This window comes from Phasianus colchicus, chromosome 24 (assembly GCF_987193195.1).
Source record: "Phasianus colchicus chromosome 24, bPhaCol1.hap1.1, whole genome shotgun sequence".
NCBI classification, from domain to species: Eukaryota; Metazoa; Chordata; class Aves; order Galliformes; family Phasianidae; genus Phasianus; species Phasianus colchicus.
In genome coordinates, this window is record NC_143459.1 from 3172441 (window position 1) to 3191061 (window position 18621).

The following is an 18621-nucleotide window of genomic DNA, read 5'->3' on the forward strand; positions in this document are numbered from 1 at the left end:
AAGGGGGTGGGAGACTGCATGCAGAGCCCTTGCAAACTCAGTGCAGCAACTGCACCCACAGCGATGGGACTGCACCTGCAGCACACACACACCCTGCACCCCTCCTGCCAGACAGGGGCACCGAAGCCCCATAGAGGAACCCAGTCCCCCTCCTCCCCCCTCCCCCCCCCCATCCCGAGGAGCTGCTCTGTGCTGCACCCGCAGCTCTTAATTAAGAGCAGAGCCTTGCGCTCCTGCTGCCTACAAACAAACCACCTCAGCCCAGTGCCGTTTTTCCTTTTAATGCAAAAAAATAGCCAAACACATCTTCCTCCCACCCCTCCCTCCCTCCCTCCCCCCCCGCGCCCTCCCCAGGTGTGTTTCCTTCGCTGTCGTTTTGCTTCATTCACATTTCCAACCAAACAGCTCCCCCCCCCCCCTCCCCAAATCCCCCAGCCATCCCTTTTGCCTTCTGCTGGGAAGACGAGGAAGGAGGGACCGCAGAGGGGTGCAGGCGCTGTCCTGCCGATGCACCGCTCCTAATCCTGCAGAGAGATTATAGGAAGAAGAAGAAAAAAAGAAAAACAAACAAACAAACAAAAAAAAAAACAACCCGAAAACAAAGAATACAAAAAATAAAACCACCAAACGAGTAGCAACGAGCACGGAGCAGCCCCAGCGCGGAGTGTAAAACGGGACCGCCCCGATCCCATTCCGGAGGCCGGCGCTCCTAAAAAGCGACAGCACGACATGCTTTGCACGCCCCACCGTGGGGAGGCTGTGGTTTTAAGCTTGAGTTTGTTCTTTTTGCCTTGAAGCAATTGAAGTGATCAGATATCTCCAAGCAGGGTCTGCAGCGCCGAGCTCAGCCAGGCGGGGAGAGGGAAGGGGAGAAGCGCTGCGGGGAGAGGAGTGCAGCCCCAGTGCGGGACCGAGGTTTGCAGCTGGCCAATGTGGGCATGGGAAGGGAAAGCAAACAAATACAAAAAAAAATAGAGATATAAAAACAACGTGTGTGGAGGAAAACGCAGCCAGCATTCCTGTCTTCTTCCCCCAAGCGAAAATAATAATAATAATAATAATTAATAATAATTAATCATAAAAAAATCCCAGCTGAGGTGGACAGTGAAAAGTCTAAAAGAATTCCCTTCCCTGGGCAAAAATAAAAATACAAATGAGGTACCTGTGCCACCCCTTCCCACAGTGCCACCAGCACTCAGCCACTGGGTATTGTCTCTCTGACATGAAACCATCCGGGCTGCAGCAGCCCTGGGGCAGAAGCACCACGCTCCCAGCACTGGGAGCCCTGTCCCATCCCTCCTGGTGGGGTTTTCAGCAGAGATCCAGTCTCTCCTCGACCCTACAAACAGGCAGTATTGTTCAGTGCTCCGTGGAGGTGGAGCCTTTTCCAGGTCTCGGGTGTTTCTCCAGCTTTTTTGTTTAAAAAAAAAAAAAAATTATATATATATATATATATATAATATATATACAGTACAATGAAAATATCCATGGAAACAAATGGGGCGGCTGGAAAGTATGCTGAACAAAAAAAAAAAAAAAAAAAAAAAGCCCAAAATAAAACAGATTCCCAACTCTTTCCCAAACTGACGCTCGCTTTTCCCACTAGTCCTCCAAAACCACGATCTCCACGTTATGCACGTGGTGCTGGTGGTCCTCCACGTCTCCTACCACTTTCTCCTCAGTCCTCAGCTCTGTTTCCAGGATCACAGCTTTCCCCTCTGACTCATCCCCATCTGCCTCGGGGTCGGGTGCCGGGTCGATCTCAATGATGGTCTGCCCATCATCTGAAGTGCCTTCCACAGCCTGGATGGTGGAGGTGAGGCCGGATTCCATGGCCACCAGTTCCACGGGGTTGACCACGGCTGCCACGTTGGCCAAGGCACCTCCATCCTGCATGGCAGCAGAGCTCAGCAGCGCCAGGCTGGAGGACGGATGGAGGGTGACGGTGTCGGAGGAGCTGGTCTTAGAGGAGGACACCACGGTGGCGTATCGAAAGAGCTGAGAGCCTGAAGGCAAAGTGTGGACAGTCACCGGGCTGGAGCCTTGGCTGATGGTCGCCACTGGGATGTTGCCCACTGAGAACTGCTGGCCGACGGGAGCGATGGCAATGGGAGAGATGACCGTGAACTGAGGCTGCTGGATGGGGGTGGAGGGGCTGAGGACGGTGGCAGAGGCCGGGCGCTGCAGGCGGGGTCGTTTGGGGGGCTTTGGAGCACTGACGGGCATCAGCACCACATTCTGGATGGTTTGGGACTTGGCCTTCTGGTCCTTGGCGAGTTTCTTCTGCTCTTCCAGCTGCCGTTCCAGGTCTGCAAAGAAAACGGCTAAGCTGTGCATGGGGCTGGGAGCAGCGGGCTGGGGGTGTTCCAAGGGGCTCCACCAACAGCCAGCCCACCCCAAGGAGGAGCTGGCACTGCTCCACACCGCTCAGCTGCTCCCAGTGCCAAAAGGACAGGCACTTATCCAGGGGAAAGCCACCCACAGGGAATGGACATCCCCTCCAGGCAGCAGGAACTGGTGACTGAGCACAGCTGGGTCTCCCAGAAGCCAAGCCCTGTGCCTGGAAAAAAGGAGCAGAGCTGCCTGGGTCAGCTCAGACATCCTCCTCAGCTCTCATCTGTATCAACATCAAAAGCCAAAAGCAGCACGCTAATCTCATTTATCCAGGGCAGTAGGGGACTAGAACACCCCAGATAAGAATAAGTCCTACAGGACACAGACAAGAGGGAGACACATGCACCAAGCAGCTCTGGGGAATCCAGGTCAGGTTATTGGCTTCAGCTCAGGAGAGACACCAGATAGCTCCACGCCGAGACAGGCAGACAGCTCAGCACCACGCAGACAAAGAGTTTTATTAGCTTGGGTGCAGCACTGCACTGCCAGCAGCTCAGATGACTGCAGCACAGCTCGCAGCTAGCAGCAGCACCTATCTGCTAATGCCAGCTGAATCAGATCATGCTTTGGGCTTCTGAATGCCCTGAGCACCTGATCTCTCCTAGGAAAGGATACAAGAAATTCCACTCAAGCCCTAGGATGGAAAGGGGTTGGGCTACATTTGTTTGAGGGCTACGTGGATTGAACAAGAATGCAAATACAGCTTGTTAGGTGTTGTGTTGAGGAAAGGTCACATTGGTTCCCAAGGGTGGCAAGAGGATGAGAAGCCAGGGCACTGACTCTACCTGCAAGTGTGTAAAGAAACTGTTCTTCTCCTTGCTCTGTCTGGTTTTTCCTGTTGTCCAGAACCTTCTTGACTGTGTCCATCAGGCCAAACGTGTGAGCAACGTTGTTTAGAACTGCAGCATCTGCAAGGAAAGTGCAGGGGAATGAGTGCCCAGTCCCACAGGGGGGCAAGGGCCTCAATCAGGAACTCAAAAGGTGTTGTGATCAAACTCAAAATTTTCTGATGCTTTTTATAAAACCGTTTCTGTTCTTCCACATGTGCTGGCTGACAAGGGCAGAGCCATCTCCTTCATCCTTCAGACATCCAAGGACTAAATAAATTCATTCACATGATAATGAAAATGAAACAGATGTGTCACCCAAGCAGCTCAAAATTGCTGCAAAGTGAAAGCATAATTTGCAATCACACAGATACAAACCAGATCTCCACCTACAAACCATCACCCCATGCAGCTGACAGTGTCATTAACGTGCCAGCTCCACCAAAAGCTGTGCAGAATTTCTATTATAATCCACTGACTTCAATCACTCACAGCTTCCAAAAGCTGCCACCTACCAGACACAAAGATTCACCAGCCCAAAGCTACATGAGAAGCAAAAAACATCCTGGGTGAAATGAAGTCTGAGGTCGCATGGGTGTTCTCCTAGAGCATCAACAAGCTGTGCTGGCAACCCTGTGCTCACAGAGCCACGAGCTGAACTGGATAAGGGAATGGATCCAAGCCAGAAATAAGCCTCAAAAGGGAAGGGAAGATATTTTTAACCTGTTCCCTCATCTGGTTCAGCCCCAAAACAAGTTTTTTTGGCACAGGTGAGGATGGAACGAGAAGTGAGACAGCAAGACCTGTTTAAATTCACAGTCATGGAGAAAAGTGTTTGAGTAACTCCAAACCAAGCAGCACATCCAGGCAGGCTTTAACAAACACCTGGAGCTGAGGACAGTCATCCAATGGACTCCTCAAGCTGCCAGTCAGTGTGCTGCAGGAGCAGGGCAGCACGTCGAGTCCTTCTGTGGGGTAAATGAATGCATCTCATGGTTGGGAAGGCTGAGACAATGCTCAGGCTCAGCTCACAGAGCTCAGCCAGCAGGAAGGAACTCACCATCCCGACTCAACAGCTCTAAATGCCATGGCTGGACTCTTCTCACTTGTTTGCCTGCAGCTCCCTTTCGAGCATTCTTCCCCATGATGGAGGCTCTGGCTCATCACCTACCTGTCATCTGGAAGGGAGATTGCCCCAGCCTCTGCTGGACGCCTCTCAGCACTTCTTCTATCTCCTTCTGGATGTTGCACACGACCTCTTCCATCAACCCCACATCAGCTATTCCCTTCCAGAACATCAGCGTGTCCTCTGGCACAGAGAGAAGGCAGAAGTCAAACACACAAGGATTTGGCATTTCCCCACAGGACCACCTTAAATCTATGCCATGTGCAGTAAGCTTTTTGGCAAGAATAACTTTGCAAAATGACTTCTAATTTGGCCATTTGGGGTGGACAGATCCAGGAAACAATGCACTAACAAGTTTTCAAAGAGCACCAAGACCTCCAAGGCAACATTTCGTTGCTTCTATTCATCTTCCCAAGATGCAGAGCTTAAAATCTTTGAGAAAATTCCTCCTCAGCTTCTGTACTGATCCTGAGAGGGAGAGCAAAGCGCTGCAGCCAGAGAAGCCAAGAGAGCTGACAGGGTACCAACAAGACTCTGCTCGCTGATGGTTTCAGTCTGGCTCCACGCTGGCAGACATTTACATCCTCTAAATGAACAAAAACCCCACGATCCTCACTGTAACTGGATCTGAGGGATCAGCTCCAAGGTCGAGGCTGAAGTTCCACACTGCCTGCAGGTGGCTGGGAGCTCTGCTTGGCAGGGAATTATGGGATGGCCAAGGGGCAGTGGAGCTCCGGCACTACCTCAGCTCTCCTTATTTCCAGGATTTTCACTTTCAAAATGTGAGCAGAGGGAGAGAAAACACCCGAGGAGCAGCCAGAGCTTACCTGAGATCTCATCCGTGTCCTTTTTCACGCCCTCCTCAGTGGCCATGGTGACAGCAGCTGTCAGAGCAGAGTTCCACTCGATCCCCTCCTCCATGCTTTCCTCCGACAGTGCGATCTGGGTGATGCTCCCTGCCAAACAGGCAACATCAGCCCTCTCTGCAGCACCAGCCCAGAATCCCTGCTTGGTGTTCCACTCCCCTACCCTTCTCAGGCTCTTTTTCACTCTCGTGGTCAGGCTGGTTCTGCCTGGCCTCTTTCAAAGAAGTCAGCTACGAGCAAGTAATGCTGTTTCTCATTGGAAGTACGATTGTGAAAGGCTCTGTGGCTTCTGGAGGGAAAACCACATGCCCTCCAAAAAAACCAAACTGGAGCTTTAGCAGTAAAGGAGAAAGGGATCAGAATAGAGAGATGGGGAGCAAGTCTCAGCCCAGCCACCTTTCTCCTTCTGCATCACCAACAGAGTGCTCTGCACCTCAGACATGCCTTTATCTCTTAGGAAATGACACAGCCTGGCTCCAGGCTAGTTCATACACACGAGATGTATCCAACTTGATCTTAAGTTTTTGGATCAAATTTTGGACATCTAAGGCAATATCCAGCCACTGCAATGTTTTCTCATGTGCTCACAGAGCTTTCCAGGAGATTTTCCTTAGCTTACAGACAAGTCTGCCATCACACCACCCCACAGCCTTATAAAAAAGTAACCTGCCCAGATGAACGAGATGGTATTCTTCTCCTTTGACCTCTGCAAAGAGATCATTTCCTGCTGCAAAGCATGTGACTAGCTGACAATTTGTAGCTGGAATGTCAGTCAAATCAAGCCTTCAGCCATTGTACCCTATTTGCTGACCTCCAGGTGACGTGGAACAGACTGCCTGGAGTCATTAGCATTAGCCCATGCCATGCCTTTCTTATAGAGCCTACCATCAGCTGAGGTTGGGGTCTGCACCACGCTCTGCTGCCCTGGCATCGGTGCTCTGGCACTGCTGATCAGGAGATCAAACTTGGTGCTTCGGCACGTGTTGGTGCAAACCTTGTCATGCTGGTAGAAGTCGATCTGTCCAGAGTCCATCATCTTCCTGTGCACGGAGTGGGAGAGAATCAGACTCAGCTAAAGGCTCAGACTGGAGATGAAAGGGAGTATTCCACTTTGGCCGTGGGAAAGATGGAGAAATGGGAACCCTGTGCCCTTCTTCCACACAAAACTGCAGAGCTCTCAGATGGGATGCACAAGCCAACCCCCAGCTTCACACACATCTCCAGCTATGGGCCATCCCCCTCCCACCCCCAGTTCCCCCAGGTGAGGCTGTTATTACTCAGGATGAAGAATCCTGCCCTGTAGAGCAGGATCTCTCCCCCAGAGTTGCTGCAGGGAACAAGAGCCCCCAGGAGATCTCCTGACAAAATGCCTGCTTGGGATCCTGCAGTTGGACACAGTGGTGGGCAAGTCAGATACCTCAGCATGATTCCTCCGAGACGGATAGCCCTCTTCCAGTCCTTTAGGGTAGACTTCCCAGCCAGGTGAACAAAATGCTTCGGGCTGATCAGTTGGTCATTGAACTGACAATGAGATAAAACAAAAGCTCAGCAAACTCAGGGTAGCATTGCTTCAGAAAACTGTGGGCATATAACCACAGCCAGTCCAGCTCATCTAAACCCTTATTTCTGCTCAGAAAGAGAAGCTGCTTTCAAATTCTTACCAGCTTTGAATGCCTAAACACATCAATGATTCTAACTCCAGCACGGATGTGTTTGTGAGGACAGCCTGCCAGTCATTGGCATTCAAACCACACAGCCCTAGCCAGGAACAGCCCTGCAGGCTTTTGTACAGAGCATGAACCAAATGGTCTCCTTCTGTGAGAACATACAGTCATCTCAGAGATTGTTATGGGAGCTTCCTAGGAAATCAAATCGACCAGCAGACACTTGGTATTCACAGGTATTCACTTGGGCATCTGTTCCATCCTATTCCAGCACCTGAGCTCCTGGTGAGGGTCAGCCCTGGAGTGCTCTCACTGCAGAGCCCTGTGACTCAGCCTCAGTCATCAGCTGTTATGTGAGCACACTGTCAAATGGGAAAAGGTAACAGCACGATTCCTCTTCTTGGTGCAGCCTGCTCACTGAGGAGCAGACAGGAGTGGAGTATCAGGACACCAAGGGAAAGAAACGAGGAAGAAAAGCTCTGGCAGATCTCACTACACATTCCTGCCTTCAGCTCCAAGTCCCTCAGTGAGAGCCAAATACAACTCTGCTTTAAGCAGCAGCCAAGAAATATGAAGTGAATGAGACCTTCACCCCTTGTCCCACTCTTTCTTTCCTTCTGCTCATGCTAAAAACAACTTTAGCACTAACAATCCAGCACTCTGCAAAGGTAAAGTCGCTCAGCTCCAAGGCTCAGATGAAACACAAACAGAAAGGAAGTGCTGTGGAGGTTCAGTGCCAGACCTGGAGAGCAGAGAAAGGATCTGCTGTGAAAACTCCATTACCTTCACACACTTGACATTAATTCCTGGACAGACAAACTTCTTCCAGAGCAGGATGGCTTTGCTCTCCCCGCAGGTGATGGGATAGGCAATCTCAATTTCCTCGTTTGTTTCAATGGTGCTGGGGTCTGAGGGAAGAAAGGGACAAATGAAACTTGCCACCCAAGAGGCTCAAAACCCCATACGTTGAGAGCTGAAAGCCCACAGGCTGAGAGACCTACGCTCTTGTGACCAAAAGAAGGGATATTCCTAGCTAGGAATTCCTAGCTCCTGTTTTAGCCTCCTCCTCTTACTGGCTCTAACTTGTAACTAACAAGTGACATCTGCTTTTTAATACAAAAAGGAAGCTCGTCTATTTGGAAAAAGTGGGATCACATCTGTAAGGGGAAGGTCAATGAGAACAACCATATGGAAGAAAATGCTCCAAAATTTGAAACACGCATCTCTTGGAGCTCTGGTTTCTCTAGCAGAGATATCAGCTACATGCTCATCAGAAGTTCTCCACTCTGTTAGATTTTGCTAACGCTGCCAGAAGAGCCTCACCCACACAGGAAGCAGAACACCAATGAAGATCCAGCACCTAAGGCCAGGAGGCTTTTCCCACTGCTCCTCAGGAGGGTAGGGAGAACACACAGCAAGCCTCAGCTCTTTAGAATGCTCAACCCAAACCTGTACAGGGATTTGTTCTGCAAAGCACAGCAATCAGAGCGCAGTGCAGACACAGCCACTACCCTGATCGCCCTCATCCCAGCTGCTAGTATCTGCACAGCAAGGCTACAGCAAAATCTTGGCTCCCCATGACCCCATGGGAGCCCTTACCATGCACTGCAAGATAGCCAGGATCTCAGCTCCAAGCCCAAGCAGTAACAGCTCTCTTATTCCAGAGCATGCACAGACCCTGCACCCACATCCTTAACAAGAGCCCAGGGAACATCATCTGCAAGGGCAGAGCCAGAGGGAAGCCCCACAAAGCAGGGACACCCACTCAGCCCTGCAAAGCAGGGACTGTGCCCACGCCACGCAGCCACTCACCGATCCCTTCCTCTAGTTTGTGTATGGTGTGCGTTTCCACGGCCACAACAGCAGCACTCGCCTCTGAGCCCTCCTGGTAAATCCTGTTGGGAGAGCATCCATGGATAAACAAGCTATTCAAATCATGGAAATTTTAGATTCGTGGAAAATTAAGATTCATGGCGCAGGGCTGAAAATCTGGCTTGTTTCCTTCCTCGAGGGACGTGCGTTCTGTGCTTGATGAAGTTTCAATCACAGTCATTTTTTGGCACAAAGGCACGATAACAGTCCCAGGGACTGACACAGGCAGAGAGGCATTGCCAGCACCACTGACACAGCCCTGCAGGACGCTTCCCTCGCCTTTTCCTTTGATTCCTGACAGGAGCATTACCACAACAACAGGAAGCAGAGCTCAATGGCCCAGGATTTCCCCTCCAACCCTGTGTGACATTCTGTAGCATCGGTGACTTCCCCCGGTGATCACACAGGGCTGCTGTCAGTCCCACAGCAACCCTGCTTTGCAAATACTGCCAAACCAGAGCCGGTGTATTTCCATCCTATAGGAAGAAGTGCCTGCTGGCAGCTGCTTTGGAGTGCTGCAAGATTCCCCCCGACCCCCTGGCATCACTGCATTTGAGAGGATCGATAAAAACCAGCACGGAGTTGCATGCAGATTTACAGGACCACCACGTAAACCAGCTGCAATGCTGCAAAAATCCCACCTGGAGCTGAGAAAAGGTGACGGGAAAGGACAGACACGGGGCTGGGGTGCCCCATGCCCGCTCCCCACTGCCAAAGCCATGCAGCTGCAGTACGCAGGCAGGGTGGCACCGTGCAGCCGCGTCTCTGCAGGACGACTTCAGCCCTCGGAGGCTCTGCAGTGCTCATACACAAAAGCCCTTTTTGAGTTATGCCTGGCGAGGCTGCAGATGGTTTATTCCCCTCCGTTATTGGCACAGAGCTGGAAAACGCATCGAGTTGCAGCCCCCCCCCCCTTTGAAACACTCCCCCCCTAAACCCCAACCGCCACCACGCCGGTGCCTGACTCACCCCTGCTGCACCGGCTGGAGCTGAAGGATCACTTGGGTTTTGGTATCCTCCGGGTTCTCCCCTTCGTTGCTGTCACTTGGTACAACCACCACATCACCCACCGGGACGCTCACTTCGGCATTCGCCATCTCTCACATGAAGCCCACCAGCGGGGGGCAAGCAGAAAGGGGGGCTGGACTGCAGCAGCCTCCCGAACACCACCGCCTGTGTGCCAAGGGGGAAAAACCCTATCAGCATCATCCCCGGGTCCCAGCGCAGCACGCGGCGTGGCTCCGGGCTGGCGGAGCAGCGCGAAGAATGGAAGCAGGCGTTTTAAATTCACCACCAGAGAGACGGCAGCTGCCTGTCAATGCACGCGAGGATTTCTCCCCGCCTGTCGAGCACCGTTGCTGGGAGCATCCCATCCAGCAGCATCAGCAAAGCACGCAGCTTCCCCAGCCAGGGAACGGCCCGGCCCCGCAAACTGCACGGCGGTGGTACGGGAAGGAAAAAACCCCGGGGCTGAGCTTCTCCTGCCGGGAGACGCGTGTCGGAGCGGTGCGGATGTTGGCTGCGTTCTTACAGAACCGCTTCATAGCGAAGCACAAAGGTGGTTTTGTTGCACCCGGCTCGGCTCGGGGCTGCGTCCCATCGCACAGCCGTGAGCGGCTCCTTTCCCCCCGCAGCCCCCAACACCGCGAGCGATGCGTGGCAGCTCGGAGCCGAACCCGCGGCGAGATGAACGCGGGGCTCCGCGCCGCGACACGAGGGCAGGCGGGGACGCGACCCTCGGGACCCCGCAGCGCATCCAAAGCCGGGGGGGCTCGGAGAGCCCGGGGAGCCCCGCGGCCACGCAGAGCCGAGCCCCCCGGGGCCGCCGCAAACGGCGATGCCCCTCCGCCCGGGGCTTGGGGGGGGCAGGGGGGCAACGCGCGGACGCAGCGGGGCGTGGCCGCCCGCGGGAGGGGCGTGGCTTCACCCCCCCCCTTCTCACCCCCCCCCCACCCCCCCGCAGGCGGACGCAGCGGCGCAATTCCCCCCCCCCCCCTCCGCCCCCCCGCGGCGCGCGGCGCCCGCCCTCGCGCCGGCGGCGGCACGTACGGCGCGACGCACGCGCCCCCGCCCCGCCCCGTCGCGCCGCCGCCGCCTCCGCCGCCGCGTGGCCCCTCCCGGCTCCCGTAGCGTCGCCGCCGAGTCGGCCCTTACCGTCGTCGCCCGAGCGGCCGAGTCCGGGGGCTGGGAGGCGAGGGGGGGAGGGGTGGGGGAAGCGGGGCCGGGCAGAGGGGAGCATGCGCACTGAGCGCCGCGGCCTCGGCCGCCAGCACTTCCGGCCGCCGCCTGTCTTAAAGGGGCCGCGCCGCCCTGAGCAGAGCGAGGCTCTCGATCGCCCCCAGCTGGCGGGATGCCCGCGCTGCTCCGTCCGAGTGGCGCCGAGGCCAGCCAATGGCGGCGCGGGGCCGGAGGGCGGCGGCCAATAGGCGTGGAGGGGGCGGGGCGGCGCGGTTGGTGGCGGCGGCCGGCGGCGGTGGCGGTGGCGGCGACGCCGGGAGGATGCGGGCGGGCGGAGGGGCGCGGGCGCTGCTCGTGCTGCTGCTGCGCCGCTGCCTTCTGATGGCACCGCGCCCGGCCGCGGGGCAGCACGGTGAGTGCGGGGCGGCGGCGGGAGCGGAGGCAGAACCGGGATGGACTCCCGGCGGTGCCGACCCGCAACGGCTTCGGTGTCGGTGCCGGCGATCCCGCCGCACTTTGGGGTTTCTTTCTTTGGGGGGTGGCCCGTTGGCGTCCGCGCTGGGATCCCCCATTGATGCTCCCGTTGAGGTCGGATTCGGGGTTTACTTTTTGGGAGGTGACCCCTTGATGTCCCCGTTGGTGCCTCCATTCGTATTGCGTTCGGGGTTTACTTTTTTTTTTTTGGGGGGGGGTGGGGGGGGATGGTGACCCATTGACGTCCCCCATTAATGTCCCCATTGATGGCGCTGCCCTCCTCCTCGCCTCCCCCAGCCCCGCATCCCATCCGGTGTCCCGCTTTGGCCGCCGTCCCGTCCCGTCCCGTCCTGCAGAGTTTCCCCTCCCCGCAGGGTTTGGCACGGCTGACGATTTGGGGTTTCGTTTCCCAGAAGATGAGCGGTGACCCCCCCTCCCCCCAAAGCCCATGGGGGGCTCAGTGCTGCTACCCCCCACCCTCGTACCCTAGAAGTGCCCCCCCCCCCCCCCCCGGCAATGCACGGAGCAGACTTTGCTCGGGGTCTGCGTGCTGTTGTGAGCTTTCCAGCCCCATCCAGGCACGGCTTTGTCGGCTTTTGGGGCAGGAATTGAGCGCTTTGGTTGACACGACGCAGTGAAAACCCCTCTTTTGTATCTGGATTTTGGGGATATTCTGCCACGTAAAGCCCCTTTGTGGCGGGGGTCACTTTGAGGACGTGAGGGACACAGAGGTGGGCTGGGCGCAGTACAGCCCTATGGGGTTATTTCCCCCAGATCCCCCCCCCCAAATCGGGGTCCTAAAAGTAAAAGGGTGGCACAATGATGTCTGCAGAGGGGAAACTGGAGCTGTCTTGTGATCTTGTGGGCCATCCCCAGAAGGGTTTGAAAGAGGACCCATATCCCTATGGGGCAGTGCAGCATGGGGAAACTGAGGCACGGAGAGCAACCCCCACTCCTTTGCCTTCATTTAGGGGATGGCTGTGGCCACACAGTGCTGACAGCACAGAGCGGGACGCTGAGCTCCAGGAACTACCCCGGCACGTATCCCAACCACACTTGGTGCCATTGGCAGCTGCAGGCCCCCCCGGGCACCTCCCTCATCGTGGCCTTTGGGGACGTCGACTTGGAGTCCTCGGAGCACTGCACCCACAGCTCCCTGCTGCTGGCCGACCCTGAGAGAGGCACTGCTTATGGTAAAGGGGGAAACTGAGGCAGCACGGAGGGGTGCAGATCGCGTTACATAAAGCCTTTGCTAAGGAGGGGATCAGGGGAAATCCGGCTTTTTAGCTGATTTCATCCCGAGGAGGATTGGGGTGGGGGGGGGGGGGAGGAGGGGGAGATAGCCAAGGCGACCCAGATGGGAGCAGATGCAGCTGCTGATTAAGTAACTTTGCCCAAACGTTTCCAGGATTTTCCTGGAGAGATTGAACAGTTTGACAGCACCCAGTGGGGAAACATCTCCAGAAGGGAGAAGTGGCAGTGGGGTTGGACGGCCCCAATGGGACGGGATGGGGGTGGCAGAGAGGGATCAGCCACGCAGCACATTGCCCACCCACCCAGCATTCCGGACCCCCAGCCTCTTTCAGTGCCTTTGCCATGGGGATGGGGTCAGGCAGGGTCCCACCAGTATCTGCTGCTGTCCCTGGAGTGATCCCAGCTGGTTGTCGGGAAGCGGCTGACTCAGAGCCGGCTCCTGGCGCCCAACCAACGTCACAGCCTGACCCTGCTGCCCTCCCTTCAGGGACATGCTGGGGTCCTGGGGACCGTCCCCATCCCTGGGACAACAGCAGTGCTGCTGGGAGCATCTCTGAGCGCCTGGAGATGGAAGCAATGCAGAGCAGCAGCACAGCCTGTCCTGTTGTGCCCTCCATCCGTCGGGAAGGATGGACAAAGAGGAGTGATGCAGGCACCGGGGACACCTCTTGTCCCCATCTAGGCCCAGGGATGTCCCCAAGGAACCCATCTTCCTCGCTAAGCTGAAGTTTTAATCAGAGAGATGGAGACTGCAAATCAATTTGGATTAAATGAGTCGCTGCTCCGGGGGATTTAGGAGAAAGCTTTGGTGGCTCCTGTGGAAGGGGGACGGGTGGCAGTGGGGAGGGAATGTGGACCCATTGTGCAGCCGAACCGTGCGTGCCAGACCCACAGCCATTGCCTCAACAAGGGCTGCTGGCCACATGGCTGCTTGCTCCATCCCAGCTGGGTGCAATTAAGAAGCTCTTAAGAGAAGTTTGCCGGGAAGCAGCGGGGGATGACCTGGCTGGCAGATGTGACGTCACTGCATTGTCATTTTGTGGCTGTGGGGACAGTGATGGGGTCACCCTGAGCATCCTTCCCAGCACACACATCCGGGGAGGTGAAGCCCTCAATCTGGGTCCCTGTGTCCACTCCAGGGACCCCAGTCCTCCCCACAGCCCCATCCCTCCTGCAGGGCCCTACTGTAGGAATGCTGTCCCTGCCACCCCGCTGCTGGTCACCAACTCCAGTGCCATCACCATCCTGTTCAACAGCACCAGCCACCGCTCAGGACGAGGCCTCCTCCTGTCCTATGCCAGCTCACAGCACCCAGGTAGGGAGGGGGGTTGTCCTCTGCAGGTGCTGAACCCCTCTGGCTGTGTCCCTGCCTCTATCAGGGGCACAGATAGGGGTGCAGGAAGGTCTGTGCTCATCCCAGCTTGGCTCCCATTGCCCCCAGCCTCCTATAAGCCCCCATTTTCCTTGCCTGGAGGCTGTGGATGTGAGAGAGGGAATGGCAGGGAACTGGGGGCCCTCAGACATGGCACCCCAAGGGCAGCTGGGGCCCCAGCATCAAGCTCCGTTGCAGAGAGCACTGTGACCAAGGAAACACTATACCCTGTTCCTGCAGACCCAGGGGGAAAAACCTACCCCTGGAACAGGATTTGGTTGGGAAGGGGACAGAGATGGGTGCCACAGGGAGAGCTGTGTGCTGTGGGGTCCCACACAGCCCCTCACCCTGGGGCATCCCTGCCTTGCAGACCTGATCTCCTGCTTGGTCAGAGGTACCCACTTCTTCCAGGAGCACGTCAGGTGAGCAGCTGTCCCACCAGCAGCCTGTCTGAGCAGTCCCCAGCCCAGCATCACTCCCTGTCTCCATCACACTTTCCCCATCCCACTCATCCTGTACATTTCAGTGTGTACTGCCCTGCTGGCTGCAAGGACATCGAGGGGGACATCTGGGGCAACACAAAGGACGGCTACCGGGATGTACGTACAGAGCCCTGCTCTCCTGGGAGGTGTCACCCATGGGTGCCCTGTTGGGGACTGTCCCCAGCAGCTGGCTGTCTGTCACCTGTCACCTCCATCCTGCTGCCAGTAGGTGGAGGGAGGACAGGTTCACCTTGGGGGGGTCTGGCTGCTCTGATCCCACGCTTCCTGCAGACCTCAGTGCTGTGCAAAGCAGCTGTGCACGCCGGTGTGGTCGCCGATGAGGTGGGTGGGCAGGTCACCCTGTCCCGTGAGAAGGGGATCACACTCTACGAGTCTGCCTTCGCCAATGGGCTGCACTCCAAAAGGTGGGCACAGCGGTCCCAGCTGCCACCCCTCGGTGTCAGAGCCCCCCCAGGTGGGTTTGCTGGGTCTTTGCCTTACAGGACCATTCCTGACATCCCCCCTTTCCCTTCTCACAGGGGCTCCCTCTCTGAGAAGCGTCTCCTATTCCACAAAGGTATTTTCCAATGCATTAAGCCATCATTTTGGCTGCACGAGGAGGCCGTGGTCCTGTCCAGGTCCCCAGCTGTCACCTCACCTTGCAGCCTGCGGTGATGCCCTGGAGGTGGCCGCCTTCAACGCCTCATCCTGGTGGCAGGAGGTGGACACGCTGGGGCAGGAGCGGAGCTGGGCAGCTGAGCGGGCAGCCCTGGGCACCCCCAGCCCCTCCTGGGCAGCTGATCCCAGCACTGACACTGCCTGGCTGGAGCTGGACTTGGGCACCCGCAGAAATGTCACAGGTCAGCACTGTGGTGGATGGGGCTGGTTGTTCCCATGCCATCCTGGTCACTGCCCAGATGGGACCCCCACACTGCCCAAAGAGGCTGCAGATCCCCTCCCCTCCCTAACCTGTGACTCCCAGGAGAGTTTGTGGGCTCCTCGTGCCATCCCCTGCTCTGGTTGTATTGGTGCAAATTGGGATCCGGACAGCATCGGTCCTTCCTCGTGGCTTTTTCCTGTCCTCGTTTTCTTCCTTCCCCACTTCTGCAGCCATTTCTGGGATGAACAAGTCAATATTATGCTCTTGCATCTGGTGCCAGTGAGTGCCTTTTGTTCAGCCAAGCCCGCCGCCAACGGGGGCTTTGTGCAGAGGCCGGCAGGAAGAAAATGGGGACATTGTGAGACCGGGGGCCGGAGGAGGGAGGAATGCAGCCGGGGTTTATCGGCTCCTCAGGGCAGAGTGGGGGATGTGGGTGCCCAGGAAGGAGCTTTGGGAGGGTTGGGGTGACATAAGGGCGCATCCTGCCCAACAGGGATCATCACAAAGGGATCTGCTGAGATATATGACTTCTACGTGACGTCCTACCGGGTGTCCTCCAGCCGTGATGGGAAGAACTGGAGACCCTACAGGGGCAGCAGTGGCCGGGAGGACAAGGTGGGCACGGGGGCAGCAGGGTGGGAGCAACCTTCAGCCTGCAGCTCTGCAGCCATCCCTGCCCTCCCCAGTAGGTCTTTGAAGGAAACATGGACAGCCTCGGGGAGGTCTCCAACGCCTTCATCCCGCCCATCACGACCCGCTACCTGCGCATCACACCCCAGAGCTGGCATCAACGTGCTGCCTTGAAGGTGGCCTTGCTGGGCTGCCAGATGGCACGAGTCCGTGCAGCACGGCCCTATGGTGAGCATCCCTCGTGCTCCTGGGGGCCTCCAGCTCTCCATACTCCCAGCACTGACAGCACCCGCTTTGCCCTGCAGTGCCCAGCATCCCAAAGGAGGTCCCTGCCCACATCCCCATCCCCACCAGCCGCCCGCCTGGCCGCACACCCATCCCTGGCGTCGCCCTGGACCCTGAGAAGGCAGGTGGGTGCCACCACACAGGGGCTGATCCTCATCCTGTTGTTGGTTCCGGGCAGTCATGTTAATTGTGCAGTTCAGCTCACCCAGGGTGGGCTCTCAGCACCCAGGGGAACCCCAGACGTGGAAGTGTGGGATGGTGGCCCCAGGTGCTGATGCTACTCTCCCTTCCCAGACTCCACACTGCTGGTGATGCTTCTCATCGGCGTCTTTGTCCTCCTCTGCTCCAGCCTCCTGCTGCTGGCTTTCCTCTGCCGCAGGAGGAGGTGGGTCCCAGCCTGTCCCCCCCTCCCCACAAATCATTGGGTTTCTGGGGGGTTCTGTTAAGCTGCTGGCTGCATCCTGGTGGATGCCTCCATCACAGGCAGCCCCTCACCCGTGTTGTGCTCTCTCCCCTTGCAGGAAGCCAGCCACCAAGCTGAACTGTGGGCTCACGAAAGGTAATAACCCCCACTCACTGTGGGGGGCTCAGAGAGGTGCTGAATTCAGGTCAGATGCAGCTGGTTGAAGGTCTGAGCTCAGGCTCCTTCCTGCTCCTCCTGATGTCTCACTCTGGGGGCACCTCCATCCTCAAGGGCATCCAGGGGTGGTGGGAGGCAGGCGTGTGATAAATGGAGGTTTCTGTTCTCTGCCCAGGACAACCCAAGCTGGAGGCAAGCCAGGTGTGTTCCCTGGGGAGCCTGCCACCCCCCGGATCCACCCTGCCCTCCTTCCCTGTGGTGCTGGGTGACCTCAGCCAGACCTCACCAGGTAATGGGAACACAGGAGCACAGTGATGGGGCAGAAAAGACCCACATCCCTCCCGCTGCACCCTGCTCCAGCCCTGGGTCCCTTTGCAAAGGGAGAGCTTGGGAATGCATGGGCATCACAAGGTGGCCAGAGGACACTGCGGCAGAGGGAAATGTGGGGTGGGTGCCATGCCCCACATGGCTTTTGTGGGTCTGTGCCCACCCAGGGGTAGACACAGTGCCACGTACCTCTGTGGGGCCGTTCCCTCTGCCCCATCCCCATCTCAGAGCCGTGTTCCCCCACTGCAGACTACGCCGAGCCGGATGTGGTCCAGGTGAGCCCCAGCAGCCAGTTGGCCTCCTCCACCTTCAAGCCTCCCCCCGACGAGGGCTACACCCTGCCGCTGGTCGTGAGCCACTACGACGTGCCGGGAAAACACCACGAATACGCAGAGCCTCTGCCACCAGAACCAGAATACGCCACACCGTTTGGTGAACCCGAGCACGTCGGCACCCGCTGGAACCCCAGTGACACCACAGGGCTCCCTGCCTCCCCGAACCGTGCCGGCTCCCCAGGCTCCCCCCCAACACGGTACGTTGCCCCCCCGTTGCAGCTGCCTGGGGTGGAGCGGACTGCCAGCCCCCATGGGGACGGGTTCCCTGCGGAGGGATCCCACTCACAGCAGCTCGCAGACTGTCCCTTCTCTCATGTGTACCACAAGGCCTGGTGAGGCGGCGGAGGAGAGCTGCCCACCCTCGGATGGAGCCCTTCCTTGGGGCGCGGAGGGGTTTTATACCTAAATCTGCACTTTTATTTAAATATATATATATACACATACATGTATATAAACCATCAGCTGCCGTGCGAGCGCCCTCACGCAGGGCTCAGAGTTGGGCGGAAGCCGACGAGTTCTGCTATGGGTGACGCATCCCATACAGCCCTATGGAGGAGCGCTATGGGCACCAGCAGCCCCTACGCGCGGCCGCCGCAGCAGCGCCGCTTCCTATAGGAACAACCGCAGCTGCGACGCGGCTCCACACGTGGACGCAGCCTCCACCACACCCCCACGTGATTCCCTCACGTGACCACCGCTTTCCTCCGCTACTCTTCGCACCGCCACCCCGGGGCGCCAGAACAAGCGGTTACCGGCGACCCCTCCCACAAAAATTGTGCTTCCGAAATCTCTTGATGTCGATTCCGCGGGGGCGGCCGAAACCCCCCCGTGCCACGCACGGCAGAAGCCCTTTTTAAAGCTCCGCTTTCGCGCTGCGGCCGCTGGGCAGCGACAGACTCCCTTCAAGTTCGCGGCGAGTCTCGTGGTATTTTCCCCGAAGACAGAGGGAATACTTTATTTTTTACCTTTTCCCCTTCGTATTTCACTGCGCTTTTAGCCATTTCTGCGTTTTTTTTCCCTAAAATACCGTTTTCCCCCCGTCCCTTTTGCCTCGGACCGCTATGCAAATCGCGCG

At 57.1% G+C, this 18621-nt stretch overlaps 2 protein-coding genes and 1 non-coding gene across 6 annotated transcripts; 1 reads left to right on the top strand and 2 right to left on the bottom strand.

The window, feature by feature from the left end:
- Nucleotides 1–1427: 1427 nt before the first annotated feature.
- On the bottom strand, nucleotides 1428–10969 carry GMEB1 (glucocorticoid modulatory element binding protein 1). 3 transcript variants are annotated; one of them, XM_031594982.2, is made up of 10 exons: nucleotides 10904–10969; nucleotides 9719–9922; nucleotides 8690–8772; nucleotides 7661–7785; nucleotides 6631–6734; nucleotides 6099–6253; nucleotides 5175–5303; nucleotides 4393–4530; nucleotides 3180–3302; nucleotides 1428–2309 (listed from the first exon to the last, which is right to left on the bottom strand). In XM_031594982.2, the coding sequence occupies exons 2-10, from the start codon at nucleotides 9844–9846 to the stop codon at nucleotides 1603–1605; spliced, it is 1692 nt and encodes a 563-aa protein (XP_031450842.2). In that variant the 5' UTR covers nucleotides 9847–9922; nucleotides 10904–10969; the 3' UTR covers nucleotides 1428–1602. The 3 variants fall into 3 exon arrangements, with proteins under 3 accessions (XP_031450842.2, XP_089980424.1, XP_031450843.2); XM_090124298.1 differs by lacking the exon at nucleotides 10904–10969 and adding an exon at nucleotides 10041–10587; XM_031594983.2 differs by lacking the exon at nucleotides 10904–10969 and having other exon boundaries at nucleotides 9719–10587.
- Nucleotides 10970–11213: 244 nt separating this feature from the next.
- Nucleotides 11214–18544, top strand: LOC116230080 (discoidin, CUB and LCCL domain-containing protein 1-like). Of its 2 annotated transcripts, XM_031594981.2 has the most exons (15): nucleotides 11214–11339; nucleotides 12373–12594; nucleotides 13833–13970; nucleotides 14398–14449; nucleotides 14554–14626; nucleotides 14801–14934; nucleotides 15049–15086; nucleotides 15175–15369; nucleotides 15883–16004; nucleotides 16079–16247; nucleotides 16325–16429; nucleotides 16599–16689; nucleotides 16826–16863; nucleotides 17060–17173; nucleotides 17461–18536. In XM_031594981.2, exons 1-15 carry the CDS (start codon nucleotides 11249–11251, stop codon nucleotides 17880–17882), a joined length of 2004 nt encoding a protein of 667 aa, XP_031450841.2. In that variant the 5' UTR covers nucleotides 11214–11248; the 3' UTR covers nucleotides 17883–18536. The 2 variants fall into 2 exon arrangements, with proteins under 2 accessions (XP_031450841.2, XP_089980422.1); XM_090124296.1 differs by having other exon boundaries at nucleotides 14801–15086; nucleotides 17461–18544.
- On the bottom strand, nucleotides 18275–18401 carry LOC116230177 (U11 spliceosomal RNA). The gene has a single exon (XR_004167179.2). It is a non-coding gene; the product is annotated as a U11 spliceosomal RNA (small nuclear RNA).
- Nucleotides 18545–18621: the final 77 nt, after the last annotated feature.